Source organism: Silurus meridionalis, chromosome 23 (genome assembly GCF_014805685.1).
Source record: "Silurus meridionalis isolate SWU-2019-XX chromosome 23, ASM1480568v1, whole genome shotgun sequence".
NCBI classification, from domain to species: domain Eukaryota; kingdom Metazoa; phylum Chordata; class Actinopteri; order Siluriformes; family Siluridae; genus Silurus; species Silurus meridionalis.
In genome coordinates, this window is record NC_060906.1 from 13,506,366 (window position 1) to 13,533,677 (window position 27,312).

At 40.2% G+C, this 27,312-nt stretch overlaps 1 protein-coding gene across 3 annotated transcripts; it reads left to right on the forward strand.

Annotated features, from left to right (window-relative positions):
- Window positions 1-27,312, forward strand: nudt14 (nudix (nucleoside diphosphate linked moiety X)-type motif 14). 3 transcript variants are annotated; one of them, XM_046836725.1, is made up of 6 exons: window positions 49-87; window positions 169-262; window positions 15,356-15,399; window positions 18,443-18,507; window positions 20,511-20,799; window positions 26,966-27,312. In XM_046836725.1, exons 2-6 carry the CDS (start codon window positions 182-184, stop codon window positions 27,213-27,215), a joined length of 729 nt encoding a protein of 242 aa, XP_046692681.1. In that variant the 5' UTR covers window positions 49-87; window positions 169-181; the 3' UTR covers window positions 27,216-27,312. The 3 variants fall into 3 exon arrangements, with proteins under 3 accessions (XP_046692682.1, XP_046692680.1, XP_046692681.1); XM_046836726.1 differs by lacking the exon at window positions 169-262 and having other exon boundaries at window positions 1-87; XM_046836724.1 differs by having other exon boundaries at window positions 26-262.

Consider the following 27,312-nt stretch of genomic DNA (forward strand, 5'->3'; position numbering starts at 1 on the left):
CCAGCGGTATGATTATGTACCTCACAGGCTTCCGTAGACTTTCTCTGAGTAGGGCTGCGGTTGAGCTTTCTGTTTTGAGGAACACCGGTGAGGAAGTGTGTGTATGTGTATGTGAGTGTGTGTGTGTATATACATACATATATATATAATATATATGAGTGTGTGTAGGTGTGCGTGAACTATGGAGCAGATTAATAACATTCAGGTGGTTCCATGCACCAGCTCGAATTATCTGAAACCGTTCACGGTGCATTATAGCCAGGTGAGTCGTTCATCTGTCATCTGTCAGACTCCACTCATTCCCCGGCTAATACCCCCAGCCTTCCATCCTCCATCTCACTGTTCTAAACGGCGACCTACTGCTCCGAAATCACATTGATTTGCCTAACACGGGTCAAGAGGGTGGTTTTGGGCAACGTTTGTGTCGTGAAAATGTCGCTGGAAAAAAAAACAAAAAACCTTGAGCTTTAGCTAGCAGCGTGCTAACAAGCTACATGGGGAATCCCTCTGTCCATTGCTCTGTAATATACTGTACATGGTTTATGAGCAGGCTATGAGACAGGAATCTCATATATATATATATATATATATATATATATATATATATATATATATATATATATATATATAAACATACATATTGTACACACACTGACCAGGCATAACAGTGACATTATAACATTATGACAGGTGAAGTGAATAACACTAATTATCTCTTCATCATGGCACCTGCTAGTGGAAGAGCTGTTTTAGGCAGCAATTGAACATTTTGTTCTCAAAGTTGACGTGTTAGAAGCAGGAAAAATGGTCAAGTGTAAAGAGTTTGACGAGGGACAAATTGTGTTGTCTAGACGACTGGGTCAGAGCATCTTCAAAACTGCAGCTCTTGTGGGATGTTCCTGGTCTGCAGTAGTCAGTATCTATTAAAAGTGCTCCAAGGAAGGAACAGTTGTGATCCAGCGACAGGGTCATGGCCAACAGACACTTCTGTAGCTCAAATTGCTGAAGAAGTTAATGCTGTTAATGCTCGATGGGTCAGAACTTTATTGGCAGCAAAAGGGGGACCAACACAATATTAGGCAGGTGGCCTGATCGGTGTGTGTGTGTGTATATATATATATATATATATATATATATATATATATATATATATATATATATATATGGCTTTCAAAATTAATGCACTGATCTTTTATTAACGCAGCACGCGTTTCTGTTTGACAATTTTTATTAAAAATATGAATAAATAAATATAAAGGAGGCAAAATTTAAACCTACAACACACATTTATTTAAGTCATCCTTTCTTTACTCATATATATATATATATATATATATATATATATATATAAAACCTCCATCTAAAAATAATTTTTGATCACTGAACATTTGTTTTACTGAAGCACCAATGATGCACAAAATCCCCCAGGATGTGCACATCCGGCAATTAAAACCGTCCGTCTGGAAACAGCAAAAGTTGTCTTTGGTGTCCTGATGATTTACGTAATATAAAACACCATAATTACTTTAAAACATTTCCAAGAATATTTTGTTGATCATGCTCTATGTTGAGTTTGGTTTCACTAATAATAAACATACATTTACATAAAGCATCTATAATTGTGAGTGAGGATCATTTGCGATTATTCACGAGTTAACTCATAATAATCATGCGATTAAATGTGATTTAATATTTGAATCGATTGACAACCCTGTGTATATTACACAGTATCATTTCAGCAACCATTTTATCACATCTTCTGAAGAAACAATACTATAGAAATGAAACTTGGATATATTTTAGAGTAGTTATTTGTGCAGGTTGTATATGAGTACAGATTTAATGTCCACTGAAAATAACTCAACATACAGCTATTATTGTTAAAAATAACTGTCTGTAACTGTAACCATGCAAAGCTACATGTCCTATTCATCATGGTCATATTTTTGTCTTCTTGACATGACTATACAAATTTACATTTGCAGCATTTGTCCAGGGCAACATACAAAAGTGCTTTGAGTCTCTAGCAATGAATAAATCTACACTGGTACGCTAGATTACAAACTTAATATAAATATAACTCTTGAATTCTACAAAGCAAACTTGGAAGTGTTAGTTTAAGATATTCAGGAAGAAGTAGGTCTTTAACCGTCGCTTACAGATAACCAGGGACTCCGCTGTTCGGACATCTAGGGGAAGTTCATTCCAGAACAGAGAAGAGCCTTGAAGAAATCAATACAAATGTATGTGTCTTGTATGAGAGCAGTTAGAATTTGGTGCTTTGAGTGTAATTCTCTCATACTGACCACTGGATGTTCAACATGGCACCTCATGGCAAAGACTCTCCTTCTCTCACTCTAACTCACAACTCAAGTTTCATTTGTATAGTATTGTCCCTTTAGAAGATATACCATAACGGTTGCTGAAATGTGAGGGGTGTACTTACTTTTGTGGTTTCAAATGGAAATTTGTTTGCTTGTTTCTAAAGGTTTCGTGTTTTTAAGGTTGCACTTTAACCCATTCAGATGACCTTTTAATTACATTATAACTAAATAATAACTAATAATCAGTGACACATTTCTGTGGAGGTTTGGTTTTGATCTTTATTGCGAAGAAATTAATTACAATGAAAAAAAAAGGAAAATCGGGGAAATAAAGTCATAATGAGCCCAGAATCATGGAACCAGTAAATTTGCAAAATGGCTTAAATGTGTGTTTTGTTATGAAATATACCATTTTGCATGAGCAACAGTGCAAGTAAATGAATATGATAAAAAGCAACAATAAAAACCCTAAATGATTTGGACACTACAAACATCTCTGTGACCCCGTAAACACATTTTGGATCCTTTTCTCCAAGGTACTTTTTGAAATGGTTCAGCTGTTCCTGTTCTTAATTCTATGGCAGTGAAATAATAGTTTTTCCCAAGTTTTGTTGATATGGAAATCCCCAGAATCTTTGTTATTTAAACGGGCTCTTAATATTACACGTTATAGACTATTTTCTGTCGTTGTAACCTTCGTCGTCTATTCACGAATGTGTTACTGTTAACAGATTTATTCTTCCCGCTTTTATTCTACGGAAATGTCAGCGCAGCTGTACATTTTTCAGCAAATTCATCAACATTTCCTGATCCAGCGTCTTTTTTCCCCTCCTGTTCTCCCAATGCGTTAAGTGCTCGGGTTTTGCGGGGCACCTGTAGTCGCTTCCTTTCTGATTGTTGTTCTCCATATGCGCTTGGCTCTATGTGCATTTTTAACTATGTAGTAATGCTTCCTCTGAAGTTAAAGCGCCAATCCCCAGGTCTAGGCCTATTGTTCTTTTCGCGATGTCTTAGTCAGTCGCATCCGGTCCTCGGTGCCGGCATGGATGGAATGCATGGCGCAATCACACTCCATGCTCATGGGACTCCCACTCATTCTGATAATGCAGAGTCAATGTGGTGTTGCACGCTGTGCAGGAAAATCACTCTCAGGACACTCCGAGCTCTCATGTCCTGGAAGAACAAAATTTCTGCTCGATGTTGACCGTTTTCAGGCTGCGTTAGGCAATGTTGGGAAATGATATAATAAGTGTATATCAGCGAGAAGAAAAGTGATCAAAGGCACAGAGGAAAGTTCAGAGAATGTATTTTTTGTTTGAATATTATTAAGTGTAAACAAAAAGTAGAATATGTAAAGCCTTTGTTGGCCATTGTCATCCTGTTGTATTAGAAAAGCACATTTGCACATTTAAGAACTTGTCTCTCTAGTTAGTAGCGGTAGTTGTTTAGTTTAGTTAGTTATTGTTTACCCAAAAATGACTGTAAACTCATATCACTTATAATTGACCAAATGTTTCTGTCTCTCAGTATTACATCTGGGTGGCCGCAGGTAGCCGTGCCGTCTCACAGCTGCAGGGTTCATAGTTCAGTCCTGAGCTTGAATCCTGCGTCAGGTTTCGCATGTTTGCTCTGTCTACATGGATTGGTGTGATTTAAGTGTGTCAAAGTGTGTTCAGGTTGACCAGAGAAGGACCTCACGGCATTCACGGTGTACATTATCTCACCAACTCCCAGGCTTTAGATCCATTGTGTCCCTGATCAAAAGAAAGTGTTTACTGAAGATAAATGAATGAATATTATAGTTGATAAGAGCAGGACTGGCTTTGACCTTGGTGATGCAGTAGGCATGATAAGCACCCTCAAAAAAAATAAGCCTGCTTTGCTTATAAAGCTTTCTGTAAGTCTTGGCTTGTACAGGAATGATCCATGTAGTTCACACATGGCACACATCAGTACCACCGGTACCTCGATTCGGCTTAAATGGCGCCTTAAAAGCTAAAATCAGTTAGCCTCACATAGCCTTTTTTTAGGAGCTGCATTAGATAAGTGGCAGCTCCCCCTCCCCTCAGATTTTGCAGCAGCCACAGCAGCCGCAGCACTGAGTCAGTGTGCTGTGCCACCCACATGTCCCTGCTGGCACTGTGTACCAGGAGACTGCTGCTGCCAACTTCCTTACAAACTGCAACGCTTCATATTACCGTCACTGTGCACACAGCTTGGACCACCTGAACACAGCACTCTCAACTGCGATCATCTACTTTCAGGTAGCTTTTTGTCACTTGGGGACATCAACAGCTAAAACTGCAGAATGAGCATTGGAAGGTCTTCTTTGTCCCAGATTTATTTTAAGGACTTCAAAATGTGTTTGAAGTGCTTAAGTTATAAAAACCTGAGCCTGGTCCAAATTTACATTAGCTTGATCGTCTTTCCTCTGTTTTTAGAACTTTTTTTTTTTTGTAGCGCTAGTATTCCTGAAATGATTTCACAGTTTGTAGGCACTTACAAGCTGCGGTCGGTAGAATCTCAGGTACCGTAATCATCAAATGCTGACCCACTTGTAAATGAAACGCTTAATGAATTGGTCGACACATTGGCTAATGAAACTCACATCGCACAGAGCTCCCGAGTGGTCCTCGTGCAAATCTGGGATTCACTTGTGTCTTGTAAGCCAGCAGCTGAGCCAACACGGTCAACTGCTCCAGCTGCCAACCTGCTGCTTTACCCGCAGGGGTCTGAGAGAGAGAGGAGGGGTATCAAAGAGAGCATGTTGTGGAGAGGTGGGAGGAGGTGGTGGATTAGGACAGGGGCTGGCGGATGGACAACGGTGCAGATCGTGTGGGGAAGAACAGATAATGAACAATAGGGGCAGCCACGCTGGAGTGAGCAAAGAGTGAGAAGGACAAGGAAACAAGTGGTGGTCATTCGTCAAGCACCAGATCATCGGGTGCTCGTAATGGGCAGATGTTTGGGAGAAAGAACAGAGGTGATTAAAATATCAGATCCCAAAGGATCGGCTGAGCACGATCTTTTTCCCACGGGTTTAGCCACGCTCTGCCAGTTTATCCATATTGACTGATTATAAAAAAAAAACACTAGTAGGCTCCAGGTGATGGTGATCTCTGGTGGGTGATATTCTGAGATGTCAGATGGCAGTTGTTAAGGTCATCCTAGAGAGCTAATGCACAGGTGGTCAGTGAGGTCACTAATGTGCTTTGACCTCGTCTGATGGTGGGGCGTGTGCTCTTTTGTTCACAATCCACTATTCACGTGTGGTAAAGAAAAGGTGAGATGCAGACATGCTTTTCAGTTCTATTGTTTTGGCTGCCAGCTTGTTAACACATGGAACAGTGTGAACACATGAGTGTTCTTCTTCATCAGTCGTATTAACAGTCTCTTCTGTCATATTTTGGCCTCGTTATTACTCTGGATTTCTCGTGGGATTTTACAGGAGGAACGTGTCGCCAGTTCTGTAGCACTTCCACCCATCTTATGGGAGCAGGCGAATAAAATAGCCGTGTCTATTTCCCAACATTGTATGGCCTTCGTTTGCTAGTAACCTCAAACTACTTCCTCAGCCTGACTAAGCTCTATGAGCTACATAATGGTGAGAGTTGGGTGGCAACTAACTCGAGAACATTTTCCCACTGCGCTGGAGTAGCTTCGGCCCTGTAGCTGGGCGTTTTCAGTCGCCACTCATGGCATTGTATTTATGTCCTGTGTATCACTTCCCTGTGAGATTGTGGACAAATTGTTCATGAGAACAATGACTTTTATGGGTTCTGAAAGGCTTCATAAATCACTTACATGGTAATATAAAGTACAGTTGTCTTTCTTTAGATAGTGCTCGTCTAGTTTTTCGAGAGAAGAGATCAAACTCTAAATTAACTATGTAGAGCCTCTTGTAGCGGAGGGCTCTAAACTGTGGTGAAGAAAGCAGCAGGCATATGGAAGGGCCTGGTCATTGTGGCCCAATAGCCATAAGCTTTTGGTTTGCACCATGCTGTGTATGCAGGCAAGAGGATTAAAGGCTAATTTGAGCATTTACACCTGTAGGAGGGTGTAGAAGGGGAGCGGAGGTGTTTTCGGGGGGGTTGTGATGGCAAAGACAGCAGATGGACACAGATTAAACTTCTGTTCTCTTCTTCTTTCTTTTATTCGCGATTCTGTTCTGTGGTGCGCAAGAGTTGAGGTTTTAAAGCCGCTTTAAGCTCTTCTCGGCCTCCTGTGTCATTCACAAGCACACACAGTGTATTTCTCCTCATTTGGTCAGTTGTTTCTGTTCAGTATTTCAGTGCTCATTCATTTCTGTACCGAGCACACGTGTTTGTAGAGGCAGCGTGTGTGCAGTAAGGAGGCGTGCTCCGCTTGTTTATACAGCGAGAGGTTTGTTTGATAGCTGTCGGGTTCTATTACTCCGGTTGCTACTTGATGTATTTAAAGTCGTTTTGTTTGCCTTAGTGATCTGGACTGTTTATTCTGAAGCAGTGCACAGACTACATTAACCTGCGCATGCAGTGAGGTGGTGTGTCGTTGTTGGCATGGTTGTCTGGAAATGTGCACTTGCTCAGAATGGGTATATCAGGAAACGTTCATCAAAACATCCGTATTGGTTAACTCTGATTTGCGCCTAGATACCGACCATTGTGTTGGAAAATCCAATTTATGGAACATTATTTTTTTCCTGATCCAGAAAATAACGATGTCAAAAAAGTATAACCTGACGAGTACTAGATATATTACAGAATATACGTTTCATGCTGTGTTTTAAAGCGTATTCCAATGACCTAAAACAAATATATTTCAGCCTTCTGTAAAAGCGTGTCCTGGGGGTAATAATCTGACTATCAATACAGACATTTAAAATAAACTGTACTGAAGCACATGAGCAAAAAGTCACACCTCACATTTGGTGTGATATTTGTGAGATTATTTTCTCAGCTCATGGTTTTCCATTTAAAACTATTTTGATAAATTATGTAATTATCCAGAACCAAACACATTTCCACCCTTTTAGGTTTAAGGAGAGTAGTGGAGGGTGTAATAATGTTACCAGCTGTGCAGCAATCATTAAAACTCAGCTGGATTGTGAATTTGAAGGTAAAGTTTTTGAACATCTGCAGTGACCAGTTTTTTTTGTCTGTTTGTTTTCTATCTATTACCACTATAAAAAGCTTTTGTTTTTTGCGTGGCCGATCGATTTACTGTTTTTTTGCCTCAAATATGTCTATTCTATTATGACCCCCAAAAAGGAAAAAGCTGCCTTTCCTTGGCTTAAATTTGACCCAAATAAATATAATACTAATTAAAATGTAATACTAATTAACTGGGCTGCTCCTCATCTTTGGAATTCTTTTCCACTATCTATTCGAGATCAAAACCCATTTGTTAGATGAGCTTTTTCTGATCAATTGTAACAGTTAAACTGCTGTTGTTTTGATTTGTATGATTATCACTCAACTGTACGGTGTCCTTGAGTGTTTTGAAAGCCGCCTTAATATAACATGTATTATTATTATTATCATCATCAATTACTTAAGCTGTTAATTTTTTTGGGTTTATCACCATATCTACAAATCCACAGTGTGGCACTGTGCCATGGAATAACCTTTCCATTTTAGGTAACAGATAATCCCACAATGCTAGTCTGAGGACTATTATTTACTCTTATACCTTATCAATTCTGAGGCAATGCAGCAGTGTTCTAGTTGGTGTTTTGAACACATCATCTCCTCCATGTTTCCTCATGTGTAATGTCTGCAGGGGTTTAATTGCCACCTGCACTCTTCAGCAACACACTCAGTTAGCATCTCTAGCCCCATGAATACTCATTTCTAATACTAGCTGAGTGTGATTGCCTGGTGGGGATGGTGTGTGATGAGGGTTTTAAATCCTGAGAAGTTGTACTGCACATGGTGGGAATTAAAGGCCCTGATTGTAAACGGCAGCATGCTGGCAATTGAATTCATGACAGCTGCTGGGGTCACAGCATTATAAAGTGGGACTTGATGGTAATTAGACTTTAAGCGTCCAAAAGTACAAGGCCTACATCGCCATCCCCTTTCACTTGTGATCCTTTATTGCAAATAGGGCCAGGAGAAGAACATTCATTTTGAGGTTTTATCTGCTCCCTCCTTTTGGCCTATTAATCTCTATCGTAATCAATGCCTTTAGAGATTCCCAGTATCCCCAAAGGGCTTTTCACACTTACACTTAGTGAGTGGCCCTGATAATGAGGAGCCCTGCCATCTGCACATGTAGGTACCATGCACAGTCTTTACAAAAGACTGGTATTTAAGTAGGTCATTGTAGGCCAGGGTTCCTCATCAAGGGTTCCTCAAAAGTGAGGTGACATGATGTGCTTCTACTGCGCTTCTACTCACCAGACAAACCATTGTGTTCAGAAATGACCGTAATCATGGTCTCATTCACATTTATATGTCAAATTATTTTACACATTTTTTATGTAGAAAGGATATGTCCTATAGAGTTAGAGTCACCTAAAGAATGAATAAGACAAGACTTGTCTATAAAATCTTAGGGTTGGTCTATTTAAACATTTTTTGTTTAGTTTTTTTGTGTGACTGTAGTCATGGACTTATCGTGTACCTGATAAAAAAAAAAAATGAAAGTGGTTCTGTGAAAAAGATTGAAAGCTGTTGATGCTGTTTACTAGATGCAGTACATTATGTACACTATAGACTTCTGTTTTATTGAATTATGCTGAACAATAAGGTTCAATTGGTCCAACAGCATCATTTCCAAGTAAACAGACATCCTACCAATTTATAGCTCATTTTTAAGTTCTTGTTTCTAGTCAGATTATTAGGATTCCTTGTTATGCCATGCTTGATTGCACAACAGACAACTTACCTCATTTATTTCTCCTTTTGGGGCAATTTAACAAAAAAATCCAAATGAAGGTCGCCTTATTTATGACGAAGTTCATCTTTAGTGCAGTAGCATTTGTTCTCACGTGAAGTGATCTCAAACGGGTTGAATGGGGCATAGAACTAAAGTACTTGTTCGACACTGGCCCAAGGCACGAGTACTTGGATAGAGCTCCGGCATTGTTTGATGATGGAGCAAGATCTTATGGCAGTAATTATAGAGGAGCTCTGTAAACCTATGGTTCCACTTTAAAACTGTTTTTCTCAGCCTCAAGGCCTCAGTCGGATTGTGTTTTTCTTGTAAGAGCATGCGGAGGCTGGATGACGGCCTGTGCATCACTTGCACTTTTCAGGGCGTGTCGTGTCATCGCCGTGCCTTCACGCTACTGACGTACCGGTTTTGTACGGACTTGCACGCCTTTCCTGCTAGTGAGTCTGCTCTGGTCAGCTCTCATAATCATCAGGGATCATTTTGTGGAATTCTGATCACGCATGATTGCATCACAGTTTTAGCAGCCTTATTTTCAGGTATCAGTCGAATTATAGAAAAGGCATAATATATTACACAAGACCTGCTTGTTTATATGCACACGTACCTACGGTATGTATGTGGGCTGCTATGTGGGACGTGGACTTGGAGATGCCCACTTTTAAGCTTACCAGCCATCTTGTATTGCTATCCCCTATCTAAACATGCCTCTTTCCACCTACACAACTATGCACTCAAGTACACACTTGCCACTGATGGGTCGTTTTTATCCCTACTCACCTTCCCCAATGGGAAGAAATGATGGATTTCACGCCTCCACAAAAATGTGTGTCTCACTTTGAAGCATTGAGGAACAGGGTAAACACCTCTGCCCTGGCGTGCATTACAACAGCCATTTATTATACTCCTTGATTCCTTCCCCTTCACCTTGAGGTGCCTGGAAATGAGCTCTAGCCAAAGGTGTGCATTCTATTAATAAATGTGTTGTGACTTAACACCTTTAAAAGAACGCTGCATAATCCGGTTACAGGAATGTGTTTTAATGAAGAAAATCACATTTTGTAGGTATAAATGAACCTTTTTTTTTTTTTTCTCATTGAAAGTTTTCCTAGTTTTCCCTCAGCGCAGAACATCACAGCTTTTACAAAGCTCTCGAGCTCGTTCTCGGTCATGTCTATGTCAAATGAGGCTATTTGCAAGCATCCGACATACACATGCAAATTTTTACCTCCAAAAGCTCCAGGTTTGGTGCAAAATTTGTGTGCACGAGCAGCAGGGACCCTGAGGGCCTCTCCGGCCGTACTTCACTTACTGAAGCCGCATGCAGAGTCACTCTCCCTGCACTGTTGTTTTAGTCCACTGCCTCGGGTTAAGCATGAACATTTCCGTTAATGGAGGTTTGCTGTTTATTAACCGAGCTCTCATGCCGGTCTGATTGAGTAGGTCATGCTCAGGGTGTTAAGCCAGGACAAGCAGTTGTCTGTTATCAGGTTTAAGTAATAATAGTGATTCCCTGCTCTAATAGATGTTTTGTTAGCGTTACCCTGATGGCCTACTAACCAACCCAGTCGTTACTGACTAACTAGCCATTACTATCTAAACAAGGCCAACTGTTGTGTTTCGGGGGCTATTATAATCTTAAAAAAATCATACACCTGCATTTGCGATTGTGGTCCAATGCATAACTCGCAGATGTTTGATCGCTGAATTACGTGTAACACCAGTGTTACTTGTATACACTTATTATGCGTGTTTGCTACAGACTTGTGGCGTAGCATGTCATTTTTGAATGTTGATTATGTCCTACAAAGTTGTGGGAGAGGATTGGACTTATACACGTATACGAATGAGCACGTGGTTGATTTCCCACTTCAAATAAAGATTCTATTGTAGCACATTGTGTTTGCACTTCAGACAAAGTCCAGAAAGTTCTTGCATTGCATTTACTGTAAAAGATTTTGTTGTGAGTGTTGGTACTTCTTACTTCTGTACTCCTCATTCAACATATTTAGCGCAGCACGTATCAGGATTCCGAAGTTTTCTATTATAAGTTGCAGCTTCACCCCACAGTAAAGAATAATTTGTTAAAGCTTTCAAATAATATGTATAATACAGTAATATGAAAACCATTAGTCTCTGGTGTCCATGTTTCTATAAGTAGCATTTCATGTAGCGAGGGAAAATATCCTAATTGCCGATAAGCTGATTTGTTTCGCATACACATTTTCCACCCATTCTGTATGAGTCACATGTGTTATGGATGGATGTAGGCATACTGGTATCAAATCTGGGTAGGACTCAATAAAGAGAATTTTCCCCGAAGCACTTTGTAAGAGTTTGTATGGGTTCATTTGTCAAGCCTCAGATGGAAGGAAATGTTGCTTCTACTTCACCATTATTTCATTGTTTTGAGCTTATCTCAGGCTTGCACTTAATTATATAAACAGAACATTGTCAACAGAATATTAGCAGTTAGAGGACTATAATGTAGATTTACAGCCTGGCATATAATTATAGTCATATACACAAATGAAAATAAAAAAAAACTCTGCTAAATATATGCTTCGAATGTCCCTATTCTCAAGCTTGTTAGCATGTGTGTTAGCGAGGGACACAGCAAAGAAGCTGAATGGACAGCTTTTTGCCAAAATGAGAGGCATGATGTGCCTTCTGAAACAAACTTGTATAAACAAGAGCCAAGATGAAGTCACTGATAAGGATGATATGCATGTCCTTAATGTAAACATCCAGTATTTTTTTATAATGGCATTGTTGTTAAGCGTAAACCACACGGTATTTTAGTATAATAATGAATTCGGAATAACTCAGTGACAGCAACATCTTCTCAGTCAGCTTTATGATGGAGTTCCACTCAGGAGGATTACCTTAAAGTCTGCGCTCCTCAGTGCTTAAGTTCTCAATGTCATTTATACAAATACCTAAGATAAAAAAAAAAAACAGAAGAATTATGAACGGTGCGGATTTGAAAACGTCCTGTGTGTTTGCTTTCATGCATAAACCGGTAATGATAAACGATTGCCAACGATGAGTTTGGAAACGTATTATGTACTCTTGGGGGAAAAAAAAACACAAACAAGACATTTCTGGTATGTTTAAACTAGTAAGTGCTGTCATTACTGCCCTCGAGTTCACATCATGCCAAAAAGCCATCAAACGGAGACGTGTTCTGTCATCCATTAATGCTAGGCATCTCGGTTTGGCAAGCCCTTATCGACTTGTTCTAGCCCATCATCGTTTAATTAATATAGCGCATGTGCCAACCTCTCTACACTTTAGATGAAGCATGTCTGATTTTTAACCTGCTGCTTAAGTTTCATTAAAAATGATCAAACAGTGGTAAGAGCAAATGCAAATAAGATTCATGTAAAGGAAAAAAAAACAGGTCTCTGAAAAAGAAGAGACATTAGATACGATAGCTTTGTTCCTATTGGTTGCTTTCATTTTGCATTGACTTTGTCCAGCTGGGGGTTTAAATCACTGTTGTCTTACTGTTGCTTGGAGCAGAGATTTATTGCGAAATGATGTTTTTTTCCGAGTGCTAGCAATGTGGACACTATATGACAAAAAAAGTCATATAACCTGCTCAAAACAAGTTTGGAAGAATATTTAGTATGATTAACCTTCACTAACACTGAGATGTCTAACTCTTGTATCAGCAAAACAATGTTCATGAAGACATCTACCTATCGGGTTGATATGCAAGATTTTGAGTGGACTACACTCTAAGTCAAGTCAAGTTTATTTCTATAGCGCTGACAGCTTTACAGAATTTAACAGTTAAGGCGAACAATGTGTATTTATCCCTGATGAGTAGCCATGGTGACTGTGGCAAGGAAAAACTCCCGTAGATGTTATGAGGAAGGAACTTTGAGAGGAACCAGACTCAAAAGGGGAACCCATCCTCATTTGGGTGATATCGAAAGTGTGATCATAAATCTTTAAAACAATACAGAACACTGGAGAGTGAGAACTCACATGAACAGCTTTGAACACTTCACTGAACAGCTTTGAACAGGAACACTGGACCTTAGGCCTCTTCACTTGACTTCAAAAATCGTTCCGCAAAATCTCTATGAGAAATGGGATATTCGCCCAACATATGGCTGTATTGTTCAGGAATACACAAGATTTTGACCATATAGTGTCGTTTTAGCTTTATATATTAATAACGATATATATTAATAACTATCATTTTTATACTTTACCCAAAAAATACTTACCTCCAATATAGTAGCACAAACTCATGAGCTGTTTTGAATAATTGTTTATCGTTTATCATTGTTGAATCGCATTGCAAAATTATTATTATTATTAATTATTATTATTATATTTTTTTTCTAGTTTGATAAATTGATATGTGCTCTTGGTTATTCTCGGATGAATCATTTCAGCACAGCTTCAGTTGCAGCTTGTTTTCTGTTCAGGTGACAATTTGGTCCAGCAAGTATATGAATTTCTCTTTTACAGTCAGTATTTTAGGCTGCTAGAATTGTTCATGCTTCTGCTATGCTTCTACTATGATTTGCTGAAAATGTGTATATATAATGTGATTTGTGTACACACTTAACATTTGAACACAAACGTAATACACCTCCATCAGCTCAAAAGTAAAAGCTGAGAGTTTGACCTGCATGTCTGTTCTTGTGGCCTGCATGTTTGGCAGAATCTGAATCTCAATGCATTAAAGTGATCAAACATACCAGAGCATTTGTCCACATAAGACAGAAAGTAAGAGTGAACATAGAGCTTCTTTTTTCCCCCTATACTCAATGTATGGTAGCGTGTTTAATAAATCAGTGTATATCACAGATTACCCTCATTTTCGGATCATTCTATTGTCAGTTAAGATAAACCAGACTAGGGACTTTCACCACCCAGACGTAATACCGCATGGAGTTAACGTTCAATCATGTTTGAGTTGAGCACCATTCCGGTTTTAAAACACAAGCTCTGATCAAAGCGGAGTGTCATTCACATTTTCTTTGATTCCACCCTCAATCCGAGGCTTGACAATTGAACACACATTTTGCACCATATTTCAATAACCTACTTATTACATGAGTGATTTCTATTCACTTAGATTCACTGTGGGGAACTGACTGCCCCGTTAATTGCGCTTACCTTTGTCTTTCTTTCTTTAGCTAGTTTGGTTATTGTATAAGAGTCATGTATCGGGGTCTGAGTTTCGGGGGTTTGAGTTCATTTGGAGCATTCACAAATGACTCCGATCGAGTCACTGAGTGCACTTTAAATTGGCTGAAACAAATCGAGTGTGAAAACACTCTCCATGTTCCAAGTGGTCTCAGATCAATGCCCACACAACAGATGAGCCCAAACCCCTTTAAAAACGACCCACAAGTGAACATTGGGGCTTCCTGTTGTGCTGTATTTCATTTGCGCATTGTTAAAACAAAGCGTTTTCCATCTATTAAACATTTTGCTTTACGGGTTAAGAAACCTGTAGGTTGCTGTACACACACACATCCTAAGTTATCTAAAGAACGTAAATGAAGGAAACGCTTCTATGGGATGCACCAAAATACCGTATTCAGCCGTGTTGGCTGTGAACATGATAAATAGCCTAATTCAGGCACTGTGGCACTAGTAGTTATAATAAAGAGCTTAAGCAGGTAGCTGTAAGAATATTAACATGTCAGTGACAGTAACAATATTTACTGTATATTACTGTATTTATATTATGTGGTGTATGCATGTATTTTGTCTACGTCACTAAACACTCAGTAGCTCCATGGCATTAAGCATGAGCTGGTTTTGATGGTTCAGCAAATTCACAGCCAAATGATAGCATCATGTACAGCAACCATTTCGAATGACCGTAATTCAGTGGCACACAGGTTTTTCACCATGATGCCGGAGTTTTTGTATAGAAGATCTCGTCAATGCTAAAATAACCAGAAAGAGAACCGAGTCCCCTTTTGAAGCCATTTACTGTATGAACACTAACAGCACCGAGGTCCTTTGCAGCTTGGTCCCATTCAGGTCCAGGTATAAGGAATATAGCATTTTGAACGTATAATCCATTGGATCCTATTGTGCAGCTCCTTTCTAAAATAGGTTTAAAACAATTTATACCTATAAAAACTGTTAACATTTTGGCTTTTCTTCTTTTACAGAATGGAACAAAGAAGTCGTGGGATTTTATGCGAACTCATGACAGGTAAATGTTCACCCTTTCAGTCCCCACAGACCGAAGTGTGTTAGAAAGCCTCTGATTGAAGCACCTCGGCCAAATGGCATATTTCTTTAGCGTTTTCACATTATTTAATATTTTCCTAACAGCTTATCACCACGTTCGCACACGTGACTGGGCCGCACCCTGCTTTCTCTCTGTCTAGCCCAAAAAAACACTTTTTTCCTTTTAAGTAAGTTTGTTTACTTTTAAAGAGCGGTAATTCTCCATCACGGCCTCTTTTTGCATCTGTGCATCAGGAAATGAGGGTTTTGGTTGGCTCTACTGGCCTCTTTAACCATGTTGTTTGATTTATAGAGCTGCCGCTTTTACTGTTGCGAATGTAAAGCGAGGCTTTTTATGCAAACCGTTTTGTTATAAAACGAGAGATAAGAAGCAGCAGCAGAAGCCTGGAATCTCTCACCTCGGTGCAAGAAGAGGAAGTTAGCTATTGCACTCCAGTATAGAGCTACCTTTCAGTCCTCCAGATGTGATAAACCGTTCAGTAATAAAACTGTGATACTGGTTCCCACAAAAAAAAAAAAAAAAAAGAGCCCTCTAATCCAATACTACCCTGTAGTCTGCCTTGGGCAATTTAACAGGTTTCTTGCTACCAGATATCATGGTGGTTTTCTTATTGGTTTTATATTTATTTAGTTATTTCTCAAAGTTAAGCTAAACTCCTCTGTGGACAGAGCTGACAGACATATTTTCATAAGAAAAGCTGAGGAGTTTTGTTTATTCAAGGAAACACAGGAGGGCAGCATAAATTGCGGATTCGAGGGGATTCACTTATAATAGAAAGTGATTGATCACTTCTTCAGGCTCAGGGATTAGCCTAGGGACGGCATTGACGGTTAATAAAGAAAAATACAGACACTGTGAGAGGAGGCTGAAAGAACCAACTCGGAGATGCAGGACCACCTAGGTGAATGGAACACAGTATTATTTCAATATCACTTTTTAAAATCCAGATTGTCCCCAAACAGCTTTACAGAATCTTCAATAAGGTCATTTTTAAATAAACATATTCATATGTTGAATGTGTTTGTGTTTTTCATTCGTACACAGATCAAAATGTCCCCAAGATTTGGTTTAGGTTGAAGAAACTCGACTCCAGGAGTCAGTGGCATTGAGCTGGTGATTTGTTGAGAAAGAGTGCAAATAAAAATGCTGTTTTGGTGTAGTAACTGTGTATGCACCATTCGTAGGTTGCTTTTGTGACACTTTTATGACTGTTGCGTTTTGCCATTTGGTCATCCGGTGCATTGTTTTGCTGCACTGTTTGGTCTGTCGATCTTTTGGTTGATACGCGTTTTGCGAGAAAAACGTCGGGTGGAGGGGTCGAAGTGGGGATGCAGCAATTGAAAGGTAAAGCCATTAAGAGTAGCATCTGTTCAGGTCATTAGTGCCCCTGCTCCAGTCCTTTGTGAACACTTTGCTGGTCCTTGGAGCTAAGAAGCCCAGAGAATTGGTGTCAATTGTCCTTGAGCCTTGAGGGATGAGAGACAGGGGATCTTCAGATCTACTTGCTTATGTAAATGCAAGGGCACTAGGAGGATCAGATAACTCGACCAATATAAGCACATCTTAAACTGTCACTCGGCCTCATCTCTCTTCCATTCATCTCATGCCACAAAAGTGAAAGAGTGCTAACAGAGGACAGGTTTAACGATGTGTGAAATCTCCTGCGTGCCTCCGTGGCAGCATTTTTCCCGCCTGCCAAGTGCAGCAGCGTGGTGTGGGATGCTGGGACTTGCCGGGACGCGCCGGTGCACTGACCCAGCAGATGCGCAGTCACTGCGGGTCAGCAGAGCCCAAGCTCTCTCAAGAGACATAGGGAGGGAGTCATGGGTGCAGGAACAGCATGTCTCGCTGCTTAGGGAAGGGACTGGAGGGTGAAGAAATGGTCAAGAGAGAAAGAAAGAGAGAGAGTGTGTGTGTGTGTGTGTGTGTGTGTGTGTGTGTGGGGGGCCTCTTAAAATGGAATCTGGCCCTCTTGATCAGGAGTACAAATGATTCATGGTGTCTCCAGATAATGGGCATTCCTCCCATTCTCTTTAATTGTGCATGTCTGCATGCGTGTATGTGCTTGTTCTTGGGCAGCCTACATATTCTGAACTGTTGCTTCTGGTCTCCAGAGAGCATGTATTCAGGGGTGAAGTCCGTCTGTGTGTCTGCACGCTTCCTCGAAGTAGCCAGGCGGAATTGTAATATTCAACTCTGATTTCACTCTGGGAAAATCAGGATAGGGCTTCCTGTTTCTATAGACGCTTATCCGGTTTCCCAACAGGGTGTACAGGAATCGGTCTCCACAGCCTTCAAAACAAATGCGCGCACACACCTAACCCGTCCAGTCATGGCTCACCTAACTTCTCAACAGCCTTCTCGAGAAGAGAAGTGGCCCTTAGGCCTATCCTTGAGCAGCTGGACATCCTGGATGGGCAGAATAAATGGTGCTTATGGGAGAGTAGTTGCTTTGGATGGATGGATGGATGACCTCTTGCTCCACAGAGTGATTAGTTTGCTCCCGGTTCACCAACAAAAGTCTGTCTCTCCCAGCATGCTTTGCTGGATTTCCTTTCTTAGCTTTCTAAAATCCTATTATCCTGAGATTCCTTAGATGCAGGTATTAATTCTCTTCTTTCTAAAGTATTAGCCTCTGTCCAAGACCTAGAGTGAGGAAGCTGGACAATAGGCAAAGGGTTAATCCCGTGTGAACGTGTGGGCTTGACAGAGAAAGGTTCAGGTGTATAAACACTGCCTCTTTTTTCCTCCAAAAAAACACAGATCCTCGTGAGACTTCCACGCTCGCTTTTATATTTCTAATACGCTTCAGTCTGATTACCTTGCCCAGTTTTCTTTAGAGTCAGGTCAGGTGTGCTGAACATGCTTTCGCCCTGAAGAGCATTTGATTTGCTTTCACTAGAACAATTGATCATTGCTTTCATTACACTTGTTCATCACGTAAGACGTTTAATGTGTTCTGTTTATTTTTCCTCACCCCTTCTTTCTTTTTGTCTCTGTTCAGTGTCTCTGTGCTGATCTTCAATACCACGTCCCATTGCTTCATCCTGGTCAAGCAGTTCCGCCCAGGTAAAAACTAAAACACATCTTTAATCTTTTAAATAAAAACAAAAACATCATTCTGACTTTAGAACTTACACATTCTTCCTATAACCAGTAGAAGCATGTTTCAAATGAAGTGCTTTTTCATTCATAGACAGATCAGTTCTGTTTGCAATCCTCAGTGTAATATGTCAGGCAAAAGGTCACAGTAATAAAGCCATCTGTGAAGGATCGTGTCTACATTTCAATGCTGAAGGGGAGACTCGAGTCAAGGGTGCTGAACTCCTCCCACTTTTTAAAGAGGCAGAATCAGTATCGTGTCAGGACTGTTGGTTAAGATCTACCACTAGCACTTGTAGCTTTATCTGTGTTTGTCACAGCCGTGAAAAGACATGCAGGAGTCTCTGTGCTCCGTCCAAACCTTGATGGACGTGTTACCTAATGTCTTGCATAACAGTCAGAATTATTGGCACCCTACATGAACATGAAAATAACTATCTGTGAGGTGTCATCAAAACGTTTCGAGAATAACGGTGCCAACTGGTTCTATTGTGACCACGTGCGTTACCACGTCTGCGATTTCATCATGCAAACGTGAAATTCTGCATGAAACTGGTCAAATCCGCCACACAGATCCTTGCCATGATACACGTTCAACATAGAACGTCACGGGAAGGCGAGGAGAGATCAGGAAGACGAGCTCGACCCCAAAAAAGTGTCGAGACATTCAGCAACTTGTGCTCGATAATCCACGAGATTCGCACAAACCCAGATTCGGCTTCACCCTGTTCCCGAAGATGATTCATCTCAAAGGTCAAAGGTTTCCGTTGTTGAAATCCAGCGAGAATCACACAAGGTGCTTGACACGCTTCGAAAAGAAGACTTCCGGGACACAATCCAGAAGTGGAAGGAACGCTGGGAGCGAAGTATTTTGAAGGTGATTGTAATGTAAATGTAGATAAATAAAATAGATTCTTCTAAACGGAGCAAGTCGCAAAACTTTTGATACCAACTCGTATAATTTTTAAATGCAAATTTTTTATTTCATATCAAAGAAATAACGTTCTAATATTTTTGCCTCATCTTTTAAAGCAAATTGGCGGCAAACCCTAAACCTTTTTCCACAAAAAAGATATCGACTTATCTGATTAAACGTCACCTCCTAAATCCATAGCGTTAGGTTCGTTACTAAGCGAGTCAGAGTTCAGGCCATGAGGAGCCACCTGGCAGCATCAGTTATCCATCTTTTTATAACTGTTTGCTGAAGGTGGTGCTGTACACCCCCAACGTTAGGCTAATTAACCTGGCAAACAATTAACTCTTTCTTTATTTCTTTTTTCCCTATTTTGTTGCAAGGAAACAAAAATGACCGCAATTCGTATTGATTTCAATGAGATTTGATGGAATTAAATAATGTCAGCATTAAAGTAGACCCTGATGCGGTTGCGTGTACACTAGAGTTCACGGCGCTCTCTGCCATGTATGAAAGGACTTTGAAACAATGGTTCTCTTGTAATGGAATATTTTTCAACTCACAAATAGTCATTCGAGTGAAGAGGTTGCGCCACAGTACGTGGGGCCGTGGCCCTGCGCCGTGTCGCTCCACTATTGTTCTTCACGTGCTAACCAGGGACGGCGCCCTTCTCCTCAGAATGAAAGGAAGGTCTTGCATTGAATGGGACTTCTCCTTTTCCACTTCATTCTCCTCATGTTCTGAACAATGCATGGAGAAAAGGCTGTTTTTTTTGTGTGAGCCAATGGTGTTGGAACAAAGCCTCTTAAACTTGATTGTATGTATATTTTTGGAGTTGGTAAAGGAGGTAGTCACACAAGATTAAACAAACTTGAAACTTTCTTTCTTTCTGTATGTTTTCACACCAATATTGAAAAAATGGAAACTGTGGTGTAACGGAGGTAAAAGCCAGATTAAAAGCTTGAGGTCCGCTTGCGTAATCCTTCCACAACTGTACATCCTTTTACTTCATACTGCTCCCTGACAATATATAACATCTTCTATATTCGCTCTGCAGCTGTGTACATGTGCGAGTGGGAACGAATGAAACCTGCAAACGCTGACCAACAAGGAGAGCAGGGAGTTGAGGGCCATGCCGCGGCAGCCCCAGAGGAGGAGCAGGAGGGTAACGAGAACGGCAGCCGTCCTCACCAGCCCCCGGCTTCAGCCGGCGTGACGTATGAGCTTTGCGCAGGCATCGTAGACAAGCCGCATCTCTCCCTGGAGGAGATCGCCTGCCAGGAAGTGCTGGAGGAGTGTGGTTATGAAGTTCCTGTCTCCAAGCTAAGGAGGATCACATCCTACAGGTGCGGATGCACGTTTTTAACACGTGCAGGTGTTTAATTTGTGTACACCTTGACATTTGGCTGGATGTGGTGCAGGGAGCTGAATTGCAACTGTAAAGCAGCAGTCAAAATAAAGCATTTGCAGATCGATCGCCATTAAGCTATTTATAGAATTATATATACAGATCGACCTCAACATCAGCATTTGCTCTGAATTTAGTTTATAACATTCAAATTAATAAGTGTTCATTTAAACAGGCAAGTAGAAACATATGATCTGAAAACACTAGGAAGCTAATACACAGTTGATCAAAGTCGACGAATCTCCGTTTTATTCCTTTTAAACAATGTGAACAAATTAAAAAAAACGATATTTATGGAAATATTATACACCATACTTTTTATAGGGTTGTAGCCACATTTAGTGGTGACGTCAACATCAGTCCCTCATGTTCGCTTGAAGGTAATAAGACAAAAACAATGTAGCTGGTTACTGCGAAGTCTTTTATCTTTAGACTTTTTGTGTGGAAAAAAAAGTTACATCTGCATTCTTCCCTTAAAAGTAATAGAAATGTTTCTTTCGTATAAAAGTTCACGTTATCAACATGTATACTCTTTATTCATTTGCATGTTCTTAATCCATGTATTATTACTCTTACCATACAAGCTCCTGAGATAAATACTGATAGAGAACTAGGACTAGTGCGTTAATATAAACCTTGCAGTTGGCCATTGTGTCAGACGTGCTGTTATAGCAAATAACAGCAAATTCAGCACCCCGGGATTAATCAGATTTGTGAAATGAACAGTGCTGCGCCTGAATATTAATAATTATGTCCCTGCAGTAGACCTCTAATGTTTATAATTATATGTGTGGAGAGAAATAAAAGTAGTGTAGCATGTCGCTCCAGAGACACACCTATGCGCTGGCCCGTCTGAGTTAAAGATCTAATACAACCTATAATCAGAGAAAACCCATTTATTATTCGTTTTTTGTGATCTATTGTGTTCTCAGATTTGACAGAAAACGTTTCGCATCAAACATAACGGATGTCTTAGGCTTAATAGTGCTGTAAGAACTCCACTTGATGTTGTGCTCCCTCAGTAATCCTGCAGTATTAGCACTTCACAGAGCCATTATGTGAACGAAAATAGGTGAGTTGTGGGGTTAAACACACCTCTGAAACACTGTCTAGAGCAGCAGGAAGAGACATTGTTCTTATCAGCCTTGGACGAGGAGACGGTCATAAACCCTTACCGTCTCACATCTGTGCATGTGTGTGCGGGAGAGAAGGAGCGTACACACCTGCTTATTGCCTCTGATGATTACCCTCACCCACCCAGTTCTAATCCAGTGTGTCATTACATGGAGTCACAAACACTCCCTCAGACCAACATGCTATCATAAACACCCTATAGCACAGATACACATAAACACACTCACACACAGGCCCAACACCTGCTGTTTGGGTCATCATGAGCATCTGCATGCCCAATGCAACACCTGCCATGTGTATTCAGGGGCAGTTCAGAATATACAGAAAGAATCAACCGATTTCATTACGCAATATTTTATTAAGGAAAAGTAATACAAAATTCCAGCCAAGTCACAAGTATTATACTCACAATCAACTTAGATAACTCCTTTTTTAAATGGTCACTGACTTATTCCATGACAAGGCTTGAGAACTAAAGCAATGCTTCATGATACTGGTTGATTATTCAAAAAGAATGAACCGATATCATGACATTTTATGTAGCACAGGACAGGTAGGTGTTGGAACGCAGGCCGAAGCAGTCACTGTTCGGATTTTCCAATTTACGTTTTGCTGATGGGACTTTTGTAAGATGGTCAGTGTTATGAATCCCCCTGCCTAATATTGTGTTGGTCCCCCTTTTGCTGGCAGTACAGCGGACCGTCTGTCTCTACACCCCCCTGTCCTTTACATCTGCCTCTTTCAACCCAACTACCTGCATGCATTCCCTCACCACATCCATAAACCTCCTCTTTGGCCTTCCTCTTTTACTCCCTCCTGGTGGTTTTATCCTCAGCACTCCCCCACCGATATACTCCACATGCACATGTCCAAACCATCTCAATAGTGCCTCCCTCACTTTGTCCCCAAAAGGTCCCACATGCGCTGTCCCTCAAATAAACTCATTTCTAATCCTGTCATCCTCGTCACTTCCAACGAAAATCTTCAGCTCTGACAGACACAGAAACCGATCCTTCTAATAGGTTCTGTAACCACTGAACCCAGTCTAATGACTCCATTAAAATAAAATCTGACCATTAAATTGCACAGAGAAATCATAATGATGGCTCTTAATGTTTTTCCTTGGGTAGCTTTAGGATTGCAGTTAATAAGATTGAATTGCAGTCTTGTCTTTTCATTGAACAGATCAAAACTTCTGTTTGATATGATGTACTTTCATTTATAACAGTACCAAATTCAGAAATGACTGATTGTATTTTCCTTTTGGATTCAGTAACAGAATGAGAAATGACTTTCTATTATTTATTCCTGAACTTTTCAAAGATAAATTACATTGAGCCCCAATTGAAATCACAACCAGTGATCTAGATTCTTACCTCAACTAGTGGTGGTTTTGGAAATAGTATTTTATCAGTGCTAGGATTTCAATTCAACTGCTACAATAGAACATTGAACTATCAAAAAAAATAGATTTGATTCTTTTTGAAATATTTTAATATTTAATATTTAATATTTAATATTTCATTAATCCTCTTCTGGAGAATATTAGCATTAAGGTTGAATAAGTTTTAGAAAATGCTTGTAGAGGGACATTTCTTTCTCTTTACATATTTTCTTGTGTGCCTAGCAATGCTTTGCTACAAATTAGACTACAGGATTTTAATCACAGTTGAATTCCAAAGAAAGTTATATGATATACAGGAAGCAGCAGTATAGGCATAGAATCTGTCTTGTCTTGTTTTGGGTCTTGTCTTCCTGTCTCAATAGGTTACCATGTCCCCCATACCCTCATGTAACAGTACTCAATATGTGCTTTTAAACAGTACCATCTACATGACAATCATATACGATTTTACATGTGCAGGCTTTTACAAGCCTGTCTGTTTGATACAGGCTTCAATTTTGGGATTTTTTTTTTTTACTTATCTTCAAAACGTATTTTGGGATGTTTAGAGAAGTGTATACGGGCGGAGAATTTTCTCGAGTTTGCTCTCCCTGGATTGGTCGCTCTGAGCTATAAACCAAGCTGTGAAATTCTATTGGAATGTTAATCAATTCAGTGTTGTGTTTTGCAACCTCAACCCACACATTCTGATCGGATTTAACTCGGATAAGAAGGCGTGTTCCATGTGTCAAAGCGTAATCGTGTACTCTTATTCGTTGGTACAAAGCAGAATTTTATTTTTTTATCTTTCATGTTTTCTAAGCGATTTAGAAATATGATTTCAGGAAGAGGAAGAGCTAAGGAAGTGTTTTTCCAGTCTCAGCATTTCTCAAATACCTTCTGGGCTCCTATCATAAAGGCCCCTGGGAGATTTCCATAGTGAAATCTCCTTGACAGAGTCTCAGGTGAGGCAACACTTCAGGCACAGCCTTGTTTCTCATCACCATCTGTGGTCTTCAAGGACAAACACGGTTGACTCCATCATTCCATAAAAGAACACATCGATGGGAATATCTGTTCAGATGGAAGAGCTTCAGGAGGTTTTCCACTTTGACAGACGATAACAAACAACCACTCCAGTTCTTATTTATCAGATACGTAAAAAGGCTATACGAGCATTTATTTATGTAACACTGGTCCTAAGAAGTGTCCATGTTCTTCCTGAGATTTCTTCTTGTGTTCTAGATACCTCCTAAAAACACATAGGTAGTATTGAATTGGCTTACTTAAATTACCCCTGTTTATATGGTTCCTACAATGGACATTTTTCATTCCATTCTGTTTTATTCAGATTTTTAGTTTCCCAACTTTTTTGTACAATTCAATCAAATTTTATCAAGTTTAGTTATACCTACTGTTATTATATCTATTAGCATGCTAGGTCATAATGGCATGCTAAATGGCATGCTAAGTAGCTATTAGAAAAAATGATAGAAAAAATATATATATAATATACAGTGAGGAAAATAAGTATTTGAACACCCTGCTATTTTGCAAGTTCTCCCACTTAGAAATCATGGAGGGGTCTGAAATTGTCGTCGTAGGTGCATGTCCACTGTGAGACACATAATCAAGAAAAAAAATCCAGAAATCACAATGTATGATTTTTTAACTCTTTATTTGTATGATACAGCTGAAAATAAGTATTTGAACACCTGAGAAAGTCAATGTTAATATTTGGGACAGTAGCCTTTGTTTGCAATTACAGAGGTCAAATGTTTCCTGTAGTTTTTCACCAGGTTTGCACATACTGCAGGAGGATTTTGGCCCTCCTCCACACAGACCTTCTCTAGATCAGTCAGGTTTCTGGCCTGTCGCTGAGAAACACGGAGTTTGAGCTCGCTCCAAAGATTCTCTATTGGGTTTAGGTCTGGAGACTGGCTAGGCCACGCTAGAACCTTGATATGCTTCTTACAGAACCACTCCTTGGTTATCCTGGCTGTGTGCTTCGGGTCATTGTCATGTTGGAAGACTCAGCCTCGACCCATCTTCAATGCTGTAAATGAGGGAAGGAGGTTGTTCCCAAAATCTGCAATACATGGCCCCGCTCATCCTCTCCTTAATACAGTGCAGTCGCCCTGTCCCATGTGCAGAAAAACACCCCCAAAGCATGATGCTACCACCCCCATGCTTCACAGTAGGGATGGTGTTCTTGGGATGGTACTCATCATTCTTCTTCCTCTAAACACGTTTAGTGGAATTATGACCCAAAAGTTCTATTTTGGTCTCATCTGACCACATGACTTTCTCCCATGACTCCTCTGGATCATCCAAATGGTCATTGGCAAAATTAAGACGTGCCTGGACATGTGCTGGTTTAAGCAGGGGAACCTTCCGTGCCATGCATGATTTCAAACTATGATGTCTTAGTGTATTACCAACAGTAACCTTGGAAACGGTGGTCCCAACTCTTTTCAGGTCATTGACCAGCTCCTCCCGTGTAGTTCTGGGCTGATTTCTCACCTTCCTTAGGATCATTGAGACCCCACGGTGAGATCTTGCATGGAGCCCCAGTCCGAGGAGATTGACAGTCATGTTTAGCTTCTTCCTTTTTCTAATGATTGCTCCAACAGTGGACCTTTTTTCACCAAGCTGCTTGGCAATTTCCCCGTAGCCCTTTCCAGCCTTGTGGAGGTGTACAATTTTGGCTTTAGTGTCTTTGGACAGCTCTTTGGTCTTGGCCATGTTAGTAGTTGGATTCTTACTGATTGTATGGGGTGGACAGGTGTCTTTATGCAGCTAACGACCTCAAACAGGTGCATCTAATTTAGGATAATAAATGTAGTGGAGGTGGACATTTTAAAGGCAGACTAACAGGTCTTTGAGGGTCAGAATTCTAGCTGATAGACAGGTGTTCAAATACTTATTTGCAGCTGTATCATACAAATAAATAGTTTAAAAATCATACATTGTGATTTCTGGATTTTTTTTTTTGATTATGTCTCCTACAGTGGACATGCACCTATGATGACAATTTCAGACCCCTCCATGATTTCTAAGTGGGAGAACTTGCAAAATAGCAGGGTGTTTAAATACTTATTTTCCTCACTGTATATATATATATATATATATATAAAATATATATATAATATAATATAAATATATATATAAAATCAGATTTGGTTTGCTCCCAAGGTTGTATCTCTGTTTTGTGCTGCAAGTTGCCACTCTTGATTTATTAAAGAGAAAGTTGCCAAGTGTGTTTTACAAACTTTAATTGCTAAACAGGAGGATGAAAACCATGTGAACTTCTGAACTTTATTGCAAACCACACATGAATGTGGCGCATCCAAAGCTGCTGCTTTGATCTGGTCATATTTTAGTTTGATGGAAGAAATCACTGAATTAAGTATGCTTGCATCAGTGATCGCAAAGTCCTAAAAGTCACACTCTACCTCTGTTTGCTTATTCTAACAACCTAAACACAAAGACAATAAGCATGGTGTGGCACGAGTACAAATTGCCATAATTTCCATGTATTTCTGTGACACCTGGCAATTCCCTAAAACTACTATGTGCCCCACAGGTCAGGAGTGGGCGTTATGGGAGCCAAGCAGACCATGTTCTATGCAGAGGTGTCGGAAGAGAACCGCGTCGGCGAGGGTGGTGGACAACCTGAAGAAGGCGAGCTGATCGAGGTGGTGAAAGTGCCCCTGCACGAGGCCATGACTTTCGCTTATGATGAGAGCATCCCCAAAACCATGGGCGTCATTTTCAGCTTTATGTGGTTTCATAGCAACATGGCACCTAAGTATAAAATCTCCACCAATGTGTAACGGATGATTAGCTACAGTTTCTTCCGACCTTCTCAAGCACACTGTATGTAACTTTGTATTACTTTGTGTTCCTGTTGAATTAAATACTGTGTTTTTA